This window comes from Bos indicus x Bos taurus, chromosome 7 (assembly GCF_003369695.1).
Source record: "Bos indicus x Bos taurus breed Angus x Brahman F1 hybrid chromosome 7, Bos_hybrid_MaternalHap_v2.0, whole genome shotgun sequence".
Taxonomy (NCBI): domain Eukaryota; kingdom Metazoa; phylum Chordata; class Mammalia; order Artiodactyla; family Bovidae; genus Bos; species Bos indicus x Bos taurus.
Genome location: NC_040082.1, coordinates 80,456,050 through 80,469,884, shown reverse-complemented (window position 1 = coordinate 80,469,884; position 13,835 = coordinate 80,456,050). Strand labels below are relative to the sequence as shown.

At 36.3% G+C, this 13,835-nt stretch overlaps 1 protein-coding gene across 10 annotated transcripts in view; it reads right to left on the bottom strand.

Moving 5' to 3' along the window:
- The window catches only part of CSNK1G3 (casein kinase 1 gamma 3), a 116,187-nt gene that overhangs the window by 34,536 nt on the left and 67,816 nt on the right, over window positions 1–13,835 (bottom strand). For 7 of the 10 annotated variants that reach the window (XM_027546990.1, XM_027546991.1, XM_027546989.1 and 4 more), the window contains exons 7-9: window positions 7,765–7,850; window positions 7,564–7,648; window positions 1,249–1,397 (exon numbers count right to left, since the gene is read on the bottom strand). In XM_027546990.1, the coding sequence (XP_027402791.1) occupies window positions 1,249–1,397; window positions 7,564–7,648; window positions 7,765–7,850 (320 nt within the window). The remainder of the gene's footprint in view (window positions 1–1,248; window positions 1,398–7,563; window positions 7,649–7,764; window positions 7,851–13,835) is intronic. The other 3 variants (XM_027546988.1, XM_027546995.1, XM_027546993.1) reach the window with 1 other exon arrangement.

Below are 13,835 nucleotides of genomic sequence, written 5' to 3'. Positions count from 1 at the left end.
AGTGAAAGAGGAGAGTGAAAAAGTTGGCTTAAAACTTAACTTCAGAAAACTAAGATCATGGCATCTGGTCCCATCACTTCATGACAAACAGATGGGAAACAGTAGAAACTGTGAGAGACTTTCTTTTTGGGGGCTCCAAAATCACTGCAGATGGTGAATGCAGCCATGAAATTAAAAGACGCTTACTCCTTGGAAGAAAAGTTATGACCAACCTAGACAGCATATTCAAAAGCAGAGACATGAGTTTGCCAACAAAGGTCCGTTTAGTCAAAGCTATGGTTTTTCCAGTAGTCATGTATGGATGTGAGAGTTGGACCATAAAGAAAGCTGAGCACCGAACAACTGATGCTTTTGAACTGTGGTGTTGGAGAAGACTCTTGTGAGTCCCTTGGACTATAAGGAGATCCAACCAGTCCACCCTAAAGGAAATCAGCCCTAAATGTTCATTGGAAGGACTGATGCTGAAGCTGAAACTCCAATACTTCGGTCACCTGATTCAAAGAACCGACTCATTTGAAAAGACCCTGAGGCTGGGAAAGATTGAAGTTGGGAGGAGAAGGGGATGACAGAGGATGAGATGGTTGGATGGCATCACCAACTCAACGGACGTAAGTCTGAGTAAACTCTGAGAGTTGGTGATGGACAGGGAAGCCTGGCATGCTGCAGTCCGTGGGGTCGCAAAGAGTTGGACATGACTGAGTGACTGAACTAGACTATATGATAAAATATTACTCAGCCATAAAAAGAATGGAATTCTGCCATTTGCAACAATGTGACTGGAACTATAGAGAATTATGCTTAGGAGAAATATACTCTTGTTATCATTATTATGTGGAGTCTTAAAAATAAAACAAACAAATGAATATAACAAAAAAGGAACAGACTTAAAAATACAGAGAACAATCTTGTGGTTACCAGTGAGGAGAAAAAACAGAGGAGGGGCAAGACAAGAGTAGGGGATTAGGAGACACAAACTTCCATCTATGAAATAAATTAGCAAAAAGGATATACTGTACAGTACAGAAAAATATAGATATTATTCTGTAATAACTTAAAATGGAGCATAATCTATAAAAATTTTAAATCACTATGATGTTCACCTAAAACTTATACTGTAAACCAACTATACTTCAAAATAAAAAATTATCTGTTCTCAACTCTTTTCAAATAGAGGATCTCTACTATGAAAAAGGAAGCTAAGTACTACAAATAATCTTTTGTTTTTCTTATACAGCCTGGAGTACTCACCAACTGTTTACCAATCCAGTCATATTCATAATCAAACATATATCCTTTTCGATCAAACAAGTCAGTAAAAAGTTTTCTTAGGTAGTCATAATCTGGTTTTTCAAAAAAATCTAGCCTTCTTACATAACGAAGATATGTTGCCATTTCTTCTAGAAAGAAAATAAAAATTACTCTGATTAAACTTTTCTATATACATTTTAATAAAATTATAAATATCTAAAAGGACAAGTATTATAAGAACACATGAAAAAGTAGCAAGATTCTACTATCAGTGAAAATATTATGAACTTAATAACAATAAAATTAAAAGGGTGAAAAGAAGGGAGGAAAGGAAATAGAGACAAAAGAAAAACCTGAGATTTAACAAGTATTATTTTTGCTTCATTTCATGAGAAAAGGCTGAAATTTTTTTAAAATAATATTTTTAATAGAAACCTTGGCTAGTACTGAAGGTTGAAATAGAAATTTCAACAATGCATAATTATTTAATCACAAAACACCATACTCAGCTCATACTGTTAATACTGATGGGAGCTGATTTATATAGGAAAGCATTTGCACTAGTTTGCTGGATGTCCTTTAGAATCTGCGACACAAACTAACTGCCTAAAAGAGGATTCAAATACTTAACCTAGGCTAAATGGTATTCTACCCAAAGGATCTAGCAACATTGCCATTTGATATTGGAATACATTCTTAAATAAGTATGGTTATACATCATTTTAATGCACATTTCTCACTATTTTTTTGCTAATGACTAATTACTTGCTTTTTATTATATACATATTTTAGACTACAGAAATTATGTTAGACAAAAAGCCAATTCAAGTGATTTTCTTATTTAAGTTCAAAATGGGTCGTAAGCAGCGGAGACATCTTGCAACATCAACAACACATTTGGCGTTGGAAATACAAAAACATACACTGTGGTGGTGGTTCAAGAAGTTTTGCAAAGGAGACAAGAACCTTGAAGATGAGGAGCCCAGTGACCGGCCATTAGAAGGTTGACAACAACCAATTGAGAGCATCATCGAAGCTAATCCTCTTACAACTTACACGACAAATTGCCAAAAACATCACCGTCGACCATTCTACAGTCATTCAGCATTTGAAGCAAATTGGAAAGCTGAAAAAGCTCAATAAGTGGGTGTCTCATGAGCCAACCGCAAGTCAAAAAAATCACTGTTTTGAGGTGCTGTCTTCTCTTCTTCTACAACAACAAACCATTTCTCGATCAAATTGTGACATGCAATGAAAAGTGGATTTTATATGACAACCAGAGACAACCAGCTCAGTGGCTGGACTGTGAAGAAGCTTCAAAGCACTTCTCAAAGCCAAATTTGCACCAAAAAGAGCTGTCACTGGTTGGTGGTCTGATGCTGGCTGGTCCATTACACTATAGCTTTCTGAACCCTGGCAAAACCACTACATCTGAGAAGTATTCTCAACAAATGGATGTACTGAAAACTGAAATGCCTGCAGCCCAATGGCCCAATTCTTCTCCATGACAATGCCTGACTACACATCATACAAAAAACGCTTCAATGGGTCAACAAACTGGGCTAAGAAGTTTTGCCTCATCTGCTATATTCACCTGACCTCTCGCCAACTGATAACCACTTCTTTAAGCATCTCGATGACTTTTTGCAGGGAAAATGCTTCCACAATCAGCAGGAGGCAGAAAATGCTTTCCAAGACTTCATCGAATCTGGAAGCACGTATTTTTATGCTGCTGCTGCTAAGTCGCTTCAGTCGTGTCTGACTCTGTGCGACCCCAGAGACAGCACCCACCAGGCTCCCCTGTCCCTGGGATTCAGGAATAAACAAACTTCTCTCTAGTGGGCAAAACTGTGTTGTCTTGGTCTTGTTCCTATTTTGTCCTGGTTGTCTTGTAATGGTTCCTATTTTGATTAAAAGAGCCTGGTTATAATGATTTAAATTCACAGTCTGAAATCACAATTACTTTTGCAGCAACCTACTTTGGCCACCTCATGCGAAGAGTTGACTCACTGAAAAAGACTCTGATGCTGGGAGGGACTGGGGGCAGGAGGAGAAGGGGACGACAGAGGATGAGATGGCTGGATGGCATCACCAACTCGATGGACATGAGTTTGAGTAAACTCCGGGAGTTGGTAATGGACAGGGAGGCCTGACGTGCTGAGATTCATGGGGTCGCAAAGAATTGGACACGACTGAGCGACTGAACTGAACTGAACTGAATATAAGCTCCATCTTCTACCTTCAAGTTTGGTTCTCATTTACTGTTACTGCATAAATCACAACCCCCTTCATGGATCACAGCCTTGTCACGGTGAAGAGGCTTGCGTAACTCAATGAAGCTGTGAACCATGCCATGCTGGGCCACCCAAGACAGATGGGTCACAGTGAAGAGTTCTCACAAAACGTGATCCAATGGAAAAGGAAATTGCAACCCACTCCAGTATTCTTGCCTGGAGAATCCCATAAACTATATGAAAAGGGAAAGATATATGATGCCAGAAGATGACCCTTCCAAGTCTGAAGGTGCCCAATATGCTACTGGGGAAGAGCGGAGGGCAATTACTAATAGCTCCAGAAAGAATGAAGCAGCTGGGCCAAAGTGGAAAATGATGCTCAGTTACGGTTGTGTCTGCTGGTGAAAGTAAAGTAGATGCTATAAAGAACAATACTGTAGCTAGCACACTGAAGCAACCTAGATGTCCATCGGCAGACAAATGGATAAGGAAGTTGTGGTACATATACACAATGGAATATTACTCAGCTATGAAAAAGGACACATTTGAGTCAATCCTAATGAAGTGGATAAAACTGGAGCCTATTATATAGGGTGAAGTAAGTCAGAAAGAGAAACACCAATACAGTATGTTAATGCATATATATGAAATTTAGAAAGATGGCAATGACTACCCTATATGCAAGACAGCAAAAGAGACACAGGTGTAAAGAAAAAACTTTTGGACTCTGTGGGAGAAGGCAAGGGTGGGACAATTTGAGAGAATAGCATTGAAACATGTATATTTCCATATGTAAAACAGATGACCAGTTCAAGTTCGATACATAAAGCAGGGCACTCAAAGCTGGTGCTCTGGGACAACCCAGAGAGATGGGGTGCAGGGGGAGGTGGGGCAGAGGATTCAGGAAGGAGGGACACATGTACACCCATGGCTGATTCATGTCAATGTATGGCAAAAACCACCACAATATTGTAAAGTAATTAGCCTCCAATTAAATAAATTAAAAAAAAAAAAATAGAGATCAATACTGCATAGGAACCTGGAATGTTAGGTCCATGAATCAAGGTAAACTGGACATGGTCAAGGAGATGGCAAGAGTGAATATCAACATTTTAGGAATCAGTGAACTAAAATGGACAAGATTTGGGTGAATTTAATTCAGATGGCCATTATATCAACTATATGGGCAAGAATCCCTTAGAAGAAATGAAGTAGTCCTCATAGTCAACAAAGAGTCCAAAATGCAGTACCTGGGTACAATCTCAAAAATGACAGAATGATCTTGGTTTATTTCCAAGGCAAACCATTCAACATCTCATTAATTAAGTCTATACTCCAACCACTGATACTGAAGAAGCTGAAGCTGACTGGTTCTATGAAGACCAATAACACCTTCTAGAACTAACACCAAAAACAGATGTCCTTTTCATAATTAGGCTGTGTGTATGTGTGCTCAGTCATGTCTGACTCTTTGCAAGTCTACCCCAAGGACTGTAGCCTGCCAGGCTCCTCTGTCCATGGGATTTCTCAGGCAAGAATACTGGAGTGGGTTGCCATTTCCTTCTCCAGGGGATCTTCCCAACCCAGGGATCGAACCCACATCTCTCGAGTCTACTACATTGGCAGCTGGGTTCTTTACCACTAGCACCACTTGGAAAGCCCTTCATAATCTTGGGGACTGGAATGCAAAAGGAAAAAGTCAAGAGTTATCCACAACAATACACAAGTATCCACAATAATACACAAGTTTGGCCTTGGAATACAAAATGAAGCAGGGCAAAGGTTAAAAGAATTTTGTCAAGGGAACATATTAGTCATAGCAAACACCTTTTCCAACACAAGAGACGATTCTATACATGGACATCACCAAATGATCAACAGCAAAATCAGACTGATTATATTCTCTGCAGCTGAAGACAGAGAAGCTCTATACAGGTAGCAAAAACAAGACCTAGAGCTGACTGTGGCTCAGATCATGAGCTTCTTACTGCAAAATTCAGGCTTAAATTGAAGAAAGTAGGGGGAACCACTATACCTAAAACAAATCCCTTATGATTATACAGTGGAGACGAAGAACAGATTCAAGGGATTAGATTTACTAGAGAGAGTGCCTGAAGAACTATGGATTGAGGTGTATAACACTGTACAGGAGGCAGTGAATGAAACCATCCCAAAGAAAAAAAATGCAAGGAAGCAAAGTGGTTGTCTGAGGAGGATTAGGAAGCTAAGGAAAGCAGAGAACTAAAAGGCAAGGGATAAAGGGAAAGATATACCCAACTGAATGCTAGCAAGGCTATGCTCAAAATCTTTCAAGCAAGGCTTCAGAAGTATGTGAACCAAGAACTTCCAGAAGTACAAGCTGGGTTTAGAAAAGGCAGAGGAACCAGAAATCAAATTGCCAACACTTGCTGGATCATGGAGAAAGCAAGGGACTCCCAGAAAAGCATCTACTTCTGCGTTAGCCTTTGCCTGTGCAGATCACAACAAACTGTGGAAAATTCTTAAAGAGATGGGAATACCAGACCACCTTAACCTGTCTCCTGAGAAAACTGAATGTGGGTCAAGAAGCAACAGTTAGAACTGGACATGAAACACTGGACTGGTTCAAAATTGAGAAAGGAGGATGACAAGGCTGTATACTGTCACCCTGCTTATTTAAATTCTATGCAGAGTACATTATGCAAATGCTAAGCTGAATGAATCACAAGCTGGAATCAAGACTGCCAGGAGAAATATCAACAACCTCAGATATGTAGATAATACCACTCTAACAGCACAAAGTGAAGAGGAACTAAAGAGTCTATTGACGAGGGTCCAAGATCAGAGTGAAAAAGCTCTCTTAAAACACAACATTCAAAAAAATAACATCATGGCATCCAGTTGCATCACTTCCTGTCAAATAGAAGGGGAAAAAGTAGAAGCAGTGACAGATTTTATTTTCTTGGGCTCCAGAATTACTGTGGACAGTGTCTGCAGCCATGAAATTAAGACACTTGCTCCTTGGAAGGAAAGCTGTAACAAACCTAGGAGCATATTAAAAAGAAGAGACATCACTTTGCTGACAAAAGGTCCATACAGTCAAAGCTATGGTTTTTCCAGTAGTTGTGTACAGATATGAGAGTTGGACCATAAAGAAGGCTAAGTGCCAAAGAACTGATACTTTCAAACTGTGGCAGTGGTGAAGACTTTTGAGAGTCCCGTGGATTGCAAGAAGACCTAATCAATCAATTCTAAAGGAAATCAACCCTGTTTATTCACTGGACCTAAAGCCCTGTATTTGGCTAACAGATTTCCAAAGAGCCGACTCACTGGAAAAGACCGAATTGCTGGGAAACATTGAAGGCAAAAGGAAAAGGGGGCCACAGAGGATGCAATGGTTGGAAAGCATCACTGACACAACGGACGTGAATTTGAACAAACTCCAGGAGATAGTGGGAAACAGGGGAGCTTGGTATGCTACAGTCCAATGGGTCGCAAAGAGTCGGACATGACTTAGGGACTGAACAACAACAAAATATTCTAACAGGTATTTTAACACATTACAGACACATTACTCTTATCCGTTAATTAATTTAGAAATCTTAAGTAAATTTTTGTTGATTGATTTCATGTGAGTTGCCAAAAAACTACATGAGAACAAAACTATCTTCAGAAAATAAAAAATCAGCCTAAAAGCAGTAAGGTTAGCAGATTTTGCTGTACTTGGAAAACTAGACTACATCATATATCACATACCTCCTTTGAGATTGATACTGAGTTTCAAATGACTAAAACTGGATACCAAAACTTTACAGTTGGTATTTCTGAGCAAATATTTCAACTTATTGAAAGTATGCTGTTGAAGAAAATACTATTTTAGCTGGTACTGGCCAACACTATTAGAAGGATTTTTTTCCATTAATATCATCTTACAAAGCAAACACATAAATTGCCCCTGTGGTCTGTGTATCAAATGCTGACATCTTTTAAATCATATTTTTTAAGCATGAAAAAAGTACTTATAAACTTAAGTAATGACAATTAACACTTACAGTTTTCTGTGTATAATAAGCACATGTATCAGTACAGCATTATTCATTACCTGGAAAATTTTCACATAACACTTCTATTGGTGTGGCTCGTTTTGTATCTCCAATTTTCTGATACCTCTCCTTTAATGTGTCAGCCTAAAATAGAAAGTAAAAACTCTTGAAAAGTAATTTTAAAATTAAATACTTGGAAGAAAGTATCTTAATAAATTAACAACTTATTAAACTCAATAAAGAAACACAAAAACAATTACCTTTAAACCTTGCCAAGGAAGACTGCCTCTCAGAAAATACATGAACATGTGACCTAACGCTTCTAAGTCATCTCTTCTACTTTGTTCTGAAATATAAGAGAAACATAAATTTAATGTTCCTTTCCCAGTAAAGGACGGAAGAATGGAAAAATGATTCTTTCCTTACATGTAAATTAATTCCTGATAATTCCTCAAAGTCCAGCATATAAAATACAAATCTAATCATGCCTAAACAATAATGGTTTTACAGTAAAATTATCATGCATTTAAAAAATATGATACTATGATTTCTTTACATGCTACTGGAGATTTCTTTCTTTCCCTAAATATTAATATCTATTCCTACAAATAAGGTAAGGAGGAACGGGTTCCATGATGAAAAACAGAGTCACTGTGTACTACAGCTCCATTTTACAAGATATACAATATAACATATTAAAAATTTTGAAAATACCTAGAACTAACAACGTTTAACTTTCTTTAGTCCTCCATTTCCTAAACTTAAATGAGCACAAAAATTCCATCCCACATACCATACTCTCCATTACTATAAAATACCATTAATATATTGCAAAATATATTTTTAAAAGCACTTGCGTTTGACACATTCCAATGGTAGTAACTCCTCCGGCAGCACCAAAAATATGCTACCAGAACAAATTGCCATTTTCAAGTTTCTATTGTTCTAGTAACAAAAGGTTGTATAGCATATAACTGAATGATATAATAACAGACCAAGACTCAGAGAGGTACTTACAAATATTTGCTGAGTGAATTTTTTTTTTTCAATTTGTCACTTGAGCTAAATGCTTAATTTTTGTTAGTATTTTAAAATAATACAAAAATTCTAAAAGTAAGAGGAGATAATAATAGTTTAATAAGAGGATGTTCATGTGCAAGATGTTTCATCCAAATGAACACTAAGACTATCCAAGCAGTACTAAATGTTTTAGGAAAAGCAAACCTTTCAAAGGACAGATCTGAACTAGAGTGAAAGGGTCAAAAATGTTTTAATTTTTACTATGCAACCTTAGAATATTCTGTAATTGTCTTCTGAAACACTTGTTACAGTTTTAATAAATATGTTTGTGCTTTTATTTAATCAACATCTATCCTCTCACCTGACATTATCACAGGAGAACAGAGGTCTCTGGCTCAACAGCCTCAGGGCCTAGTGCCTCAGGGCTGCCACAAAACAGGCAATCAAGGCATACTACTTAAATATATAAGTGACTATTTAAAAATGTACTAGATTTGTCCCTATTAATACTAGATTATATCTCTTTTCTATAAATATAAGGAAATATCTAGAAGAATAGGCATCAAATCATTAGTAATCAGGGGTATGAAACTGCAGGACTAGATGGGATATTTCAATAGCTCACTTCATAATTTCAAAAATGTGATATAATGGGAATTTTTCCTTATATTCCATATTTTAACAATGTAAGCATATTTTATTTTTAAAAAAGCAAGCTTTCAAAATAAGTAATATAGACTTTAAATTCTTCTAAAACCCATAAATTCTTCTAAAACCCATTAATGAAAGCAGGATATGAATAACATGAAAAAAGTCCAGTAATGACTTTTTAAACTAAAATTTCACTTTATTAGACCCGAGGAGTCTTAAAGAATGAGAAGTCAAGGAAAGAAAAAAATATTATTTCTGAAGTCCCCTGAGAATCAGAATCACCTCTGAAGCTTTTAAGAATGTCAGATGAGCACACCTAATGCTGGATGTTGATTCTCTGGGGACGACACAGAGTAGAAGAATGTATACTTAAAGTTTAGCAGATGATTCTGAAGTATAACCAGATTTGATAAGCACTAAAAACAAACTTCTTTTACTCAAGTCTAATTTTACATATAATAAAATACACTTATTAAAGGGTACAGTATGATAAATATTGACAACACATACACATAAGTACTACTACAATCAAGAAGTATTTCCAACACTCCAAAAGATTCCCTTTCACGCCCTGCCTGCTATTCTCCCCCTCCCCTGGCCTCAACCAGGCACATGTTTTCTGTTACACTACAGTAGACTTGATTTTTTATAGAGTTTCACATGCATAGGATCATACAGTATGAACCGTTGTGTCCAGATTCTTCTGCTTTACTCCTGTTGCTGTAAGCATTAATTAGTACCTCAATACTTTTTATTGCCAACATCATTTATCTATTCGGCTACTGACGTACCTTTGAGGAACTTCCAGTTTTGAGTTATTGTAAATAAGGCTGTTAGGATCATTCTTGTACAAGTCTTTGTGCGGACATACGTTTTCATTTCTCTCACATATCCAGGAGTGGGATTACTCCGTTATATGGAAAGTGTAGGTTTAACTTTGTAAGAAACGTATACAGTATTTTCCAAAGGGTTTGTCCCATTTTATATTTCCACAAGCAATACATGAGACTTCAAGTTGCTCCAGAACTTATCATTTAGTATGGTCAATCTTTCAAATTTAGCTATGCTAATGGCCATGAAGTATTACCTCACTGTGATTTGAGTTTCACTGGTGACAACATTTTGAACATTGTTTCATGTTGTTACTGGTCATTCACATCTTTTTGTGACATGTTGTGACACGACTGAGCGACTTCACTTTCACTTTTCACTTTCCTGCACTGGAGAAGGAAACGGCAACCCACTCCAGTGTTCTTGCCTGGAGAATTCCAGGGATGGGGGAGCCTGGCGGGCTGCCGTCTATGGGGTCGCACGGAGTCGAACATGACTGAAGCGACTTAGCAGCAGCAGCACCAGTGACACTGTACCCATGTTTTAAAAAATTATATTATTTGTCTTATAATAAATCTTAAAGAGTTGTTTGTGTATTTTGGATGTAAGTCATTTTCAGATACAAGCTTTGCAAATACTTCCTCCCACACTGTAGCATATTTTTTTCATTTGCTTAACAGTATCCTTCAAAGAACAGCAGTTTATATTTAGATGAAACCAAATTTATTGGACGTCCTTGTTGTTGTTTTATTGTTTATGCTTTTTTGTCTCAGCTAGAACATCTTTGACTCCCCTAAGGTCACAAAGATTTTCTATTTTTCCTTTAAGAAATACTATAGTTTTGGCTCTAACATTTAAATCTATGAATCATTTGAAGTCTTTTTCTCCTGTTTTCTTTTGTTGTAAGGGTTTAGATTCATTTTTTTCAATACTGATGCCTAGTTATTCTCACAAAGTTCCTTGAGAAGGCTGTCTTTTCCCCTTGGGTATCTTTTGCACTATCCTCAAAAATCAATCGGAGAAGGCAATGGCACCCCACTCTAGTACTCTTGCCTGGAAAATCCCATGGGCGGAGGAGCCTGGTAGGCTGCAGTCCATGGGGTTACAAAGAGTCAGACACGACTGCGCGCCTTCACTTTCACTTTTCACTTTCATGCATTGGAGAATGAGATGGCAACCCACTCCAGTGTTCTTGCCTGGAGAATCCCAGGGACGGGGGAGCCTGGTGGGCTGCCGCCTATAGGGTCACACAGAGTCGGACATGACTGAAGCGACTTAGCAGCAGACTTGGCAGCAAAAATCAATTAAGCATCCATGTATGGGTCTATTTCAGAACTGTATTATGATTCAATTATCTATGTCTATACCAACTCCACCCAAAATAAGTAAAAGAAAGGAAAAAATAATGATAAATTAGAAAACCAATAATGACAAAATGGACAATTAGTAGAGAAAAATATTGAAATCAAAAGCTGGTTATTTGAAAAGTTCAATAAAATTAATCCTCTCATTAGGATAAAGGAAAGAACACAAATTACTATTATCTGGGGGCATCAGGACAGATCCTACAGACAGTAAAAGGATGATAAAGGAATGTTACAAACTAACATTAAGCCAATACATTCAACAACTTAGATGAAATGGACAAGTATTTGAAAGCTATAAATTACCAAAATTACCTCAAGAAGACAGCTTTATATTAGTTAAACAAAATGTAATTTATAATCTCCAAATATAACTATGGGCCCAGAAATGATCTAGTAAATTCTATTAAACATTTAAGGAACAATACCATTTCTACACAAACTCTTTCAGAAAACAGAAGAGAAGGAAACCCCTCCCAACTTGATTCACTACCACGTTACCAAAGCCAGACAAAGGCATTACAAGCAAAGAAAACTACAGGAAATATCTCTCATTAACACAGATGTAAAATCCTTAAAAAGAAAGTAAACCATGATGAAGTAGGGGTCATCCTATGACTTGAAGTTTGGTTTAACTTTCAAAAATCAATTGATATAATTCTCCAAAATTAAAAGAAGATATGAATCATAAGAACATCTCAAAAAATATAGAAAAAGTATTTGAGAAAAGCTAACATGCATTTATGATTAAAAAAAAACACCTCTCAAATAAAAAAAGAAGGAAACTTCTTCACATTGCAAAAGGACTTCCATGAAAAAAACAAAAATTCTTATGTAAGTAAAAGGCATCCCTAAGATCCAGAACAAAGCAAGGATGTTCACTCACATTTTCTATTCAATATTGTACTAGAAGTTCCTGTCAGTACAACAAAAGAAAGAGAAAAAATTAAAAGATATTCAGATTGTAACTGACGAAGTGAAACTATTTTTCTTTGCAGACAATATGACTGCATATGTAGAAAATCCTAATCCACAAAAAAAAAAAAAAAAAAAGTGTTAGGACCAGTAAATGAGTTTTAGCAAGGATATATGATACAAGGTCAGTATATAAAAATTAATTGTATTCCTATACTAGAAATGAACAATTGGAAAATGAATGTGAACAGTAATAAAATTTCCAATAGCATCAGAAAACATGAAATGTGGGGATCAATTTATCAAAATACAAGCAATACCTTGTAGTACTGATTGTAGTAATTATAGTATATGGTTTTCAAGACTAAATGCTAAATGTATATAAATACAGTGGGCCCACCATATTTATGGGTTCTGCCTCTGTGGATTCAACCAACTATGGACTGAAATATCTGTAAAAAATAATTCTAGAAAGTTCCAAAAAGCAAAACTTGAACTTGCCAAGGGTTGGCAACTATTACAAAGTATTTACATTGTATTAGTTATTATAAATAATCAAGAGATGATTTAAAGTATATGGGAGAATGTGTGTAGGTTATATGCAAATACTATGCAATTTTATATTAAGGGTTGAGCATCCTTGGGTTTTGGCATCCTCAGGGTCCTGGAACCAATTTGTGGATACCAAGGGACAAGTATACTGAGCCCTACAGTAGGATTTTTATTAAGGAGAAGAACTGGTCATAAAGGCAATTCTCCACTGAATTCAATCCAAGAGGAGGTTTAGTTAACACAGTGACAAGAAGTCAAGATCATAAGGCGATCTTGCCTACATGCTTATCTCACAGAACAGTCTTATAACCTACAGAGTATTTAAAAATTCAAACCATAAATAGGAGCTATTAAAATAAGCCTATTACCAAAACTCGGTCTGAAATATTTCTTCCTCTGATAATTCCTTTCTGTTTTATCACCAACTGACAAATTTGAAAATAAATTTCACTGTGCAGTAACAGAAGTCATGAAGAGGGCTTTCTTTTTGAAACACAGTAACTAAAGAATACCTCCTCTGGTCTTTAACAGTTGAGTTAGATGAAAAAAAAATCTCCCAAAGGTAATTTGGCCCATATTAAATCTTGTTCACAATCTTTAAATTAGTTCACTACAAAGGATCATTTGAAAATGTATGTTTTTGTCAAAGGCAGAATCTTTACTATAGGAACTCTTGCTTTGAGCAATTAAAACATTAAAAAGTGACAATTTTCTTTACAATAGAATAACTATAACTTATTGTTATTTTAACAACTTATTGGCCAGAGACATTATTAATATTAATACATCTTTTGTAACCTGAACATTATTGACCAGAGAGTTTCAATATTCACTTAACTAACAAATCACTGGCCACAGCTATTAGTTTCTGCAAAAATCTCCCAGTGAATAATGTGTTAAATAGGTTCTCCAATAAATTTAAAGGTTATGTAAAGAGTCAAATTAAAATTCTGCTCTTCGGGAATATATGTATCACATAAAGTAACACAACCAACACA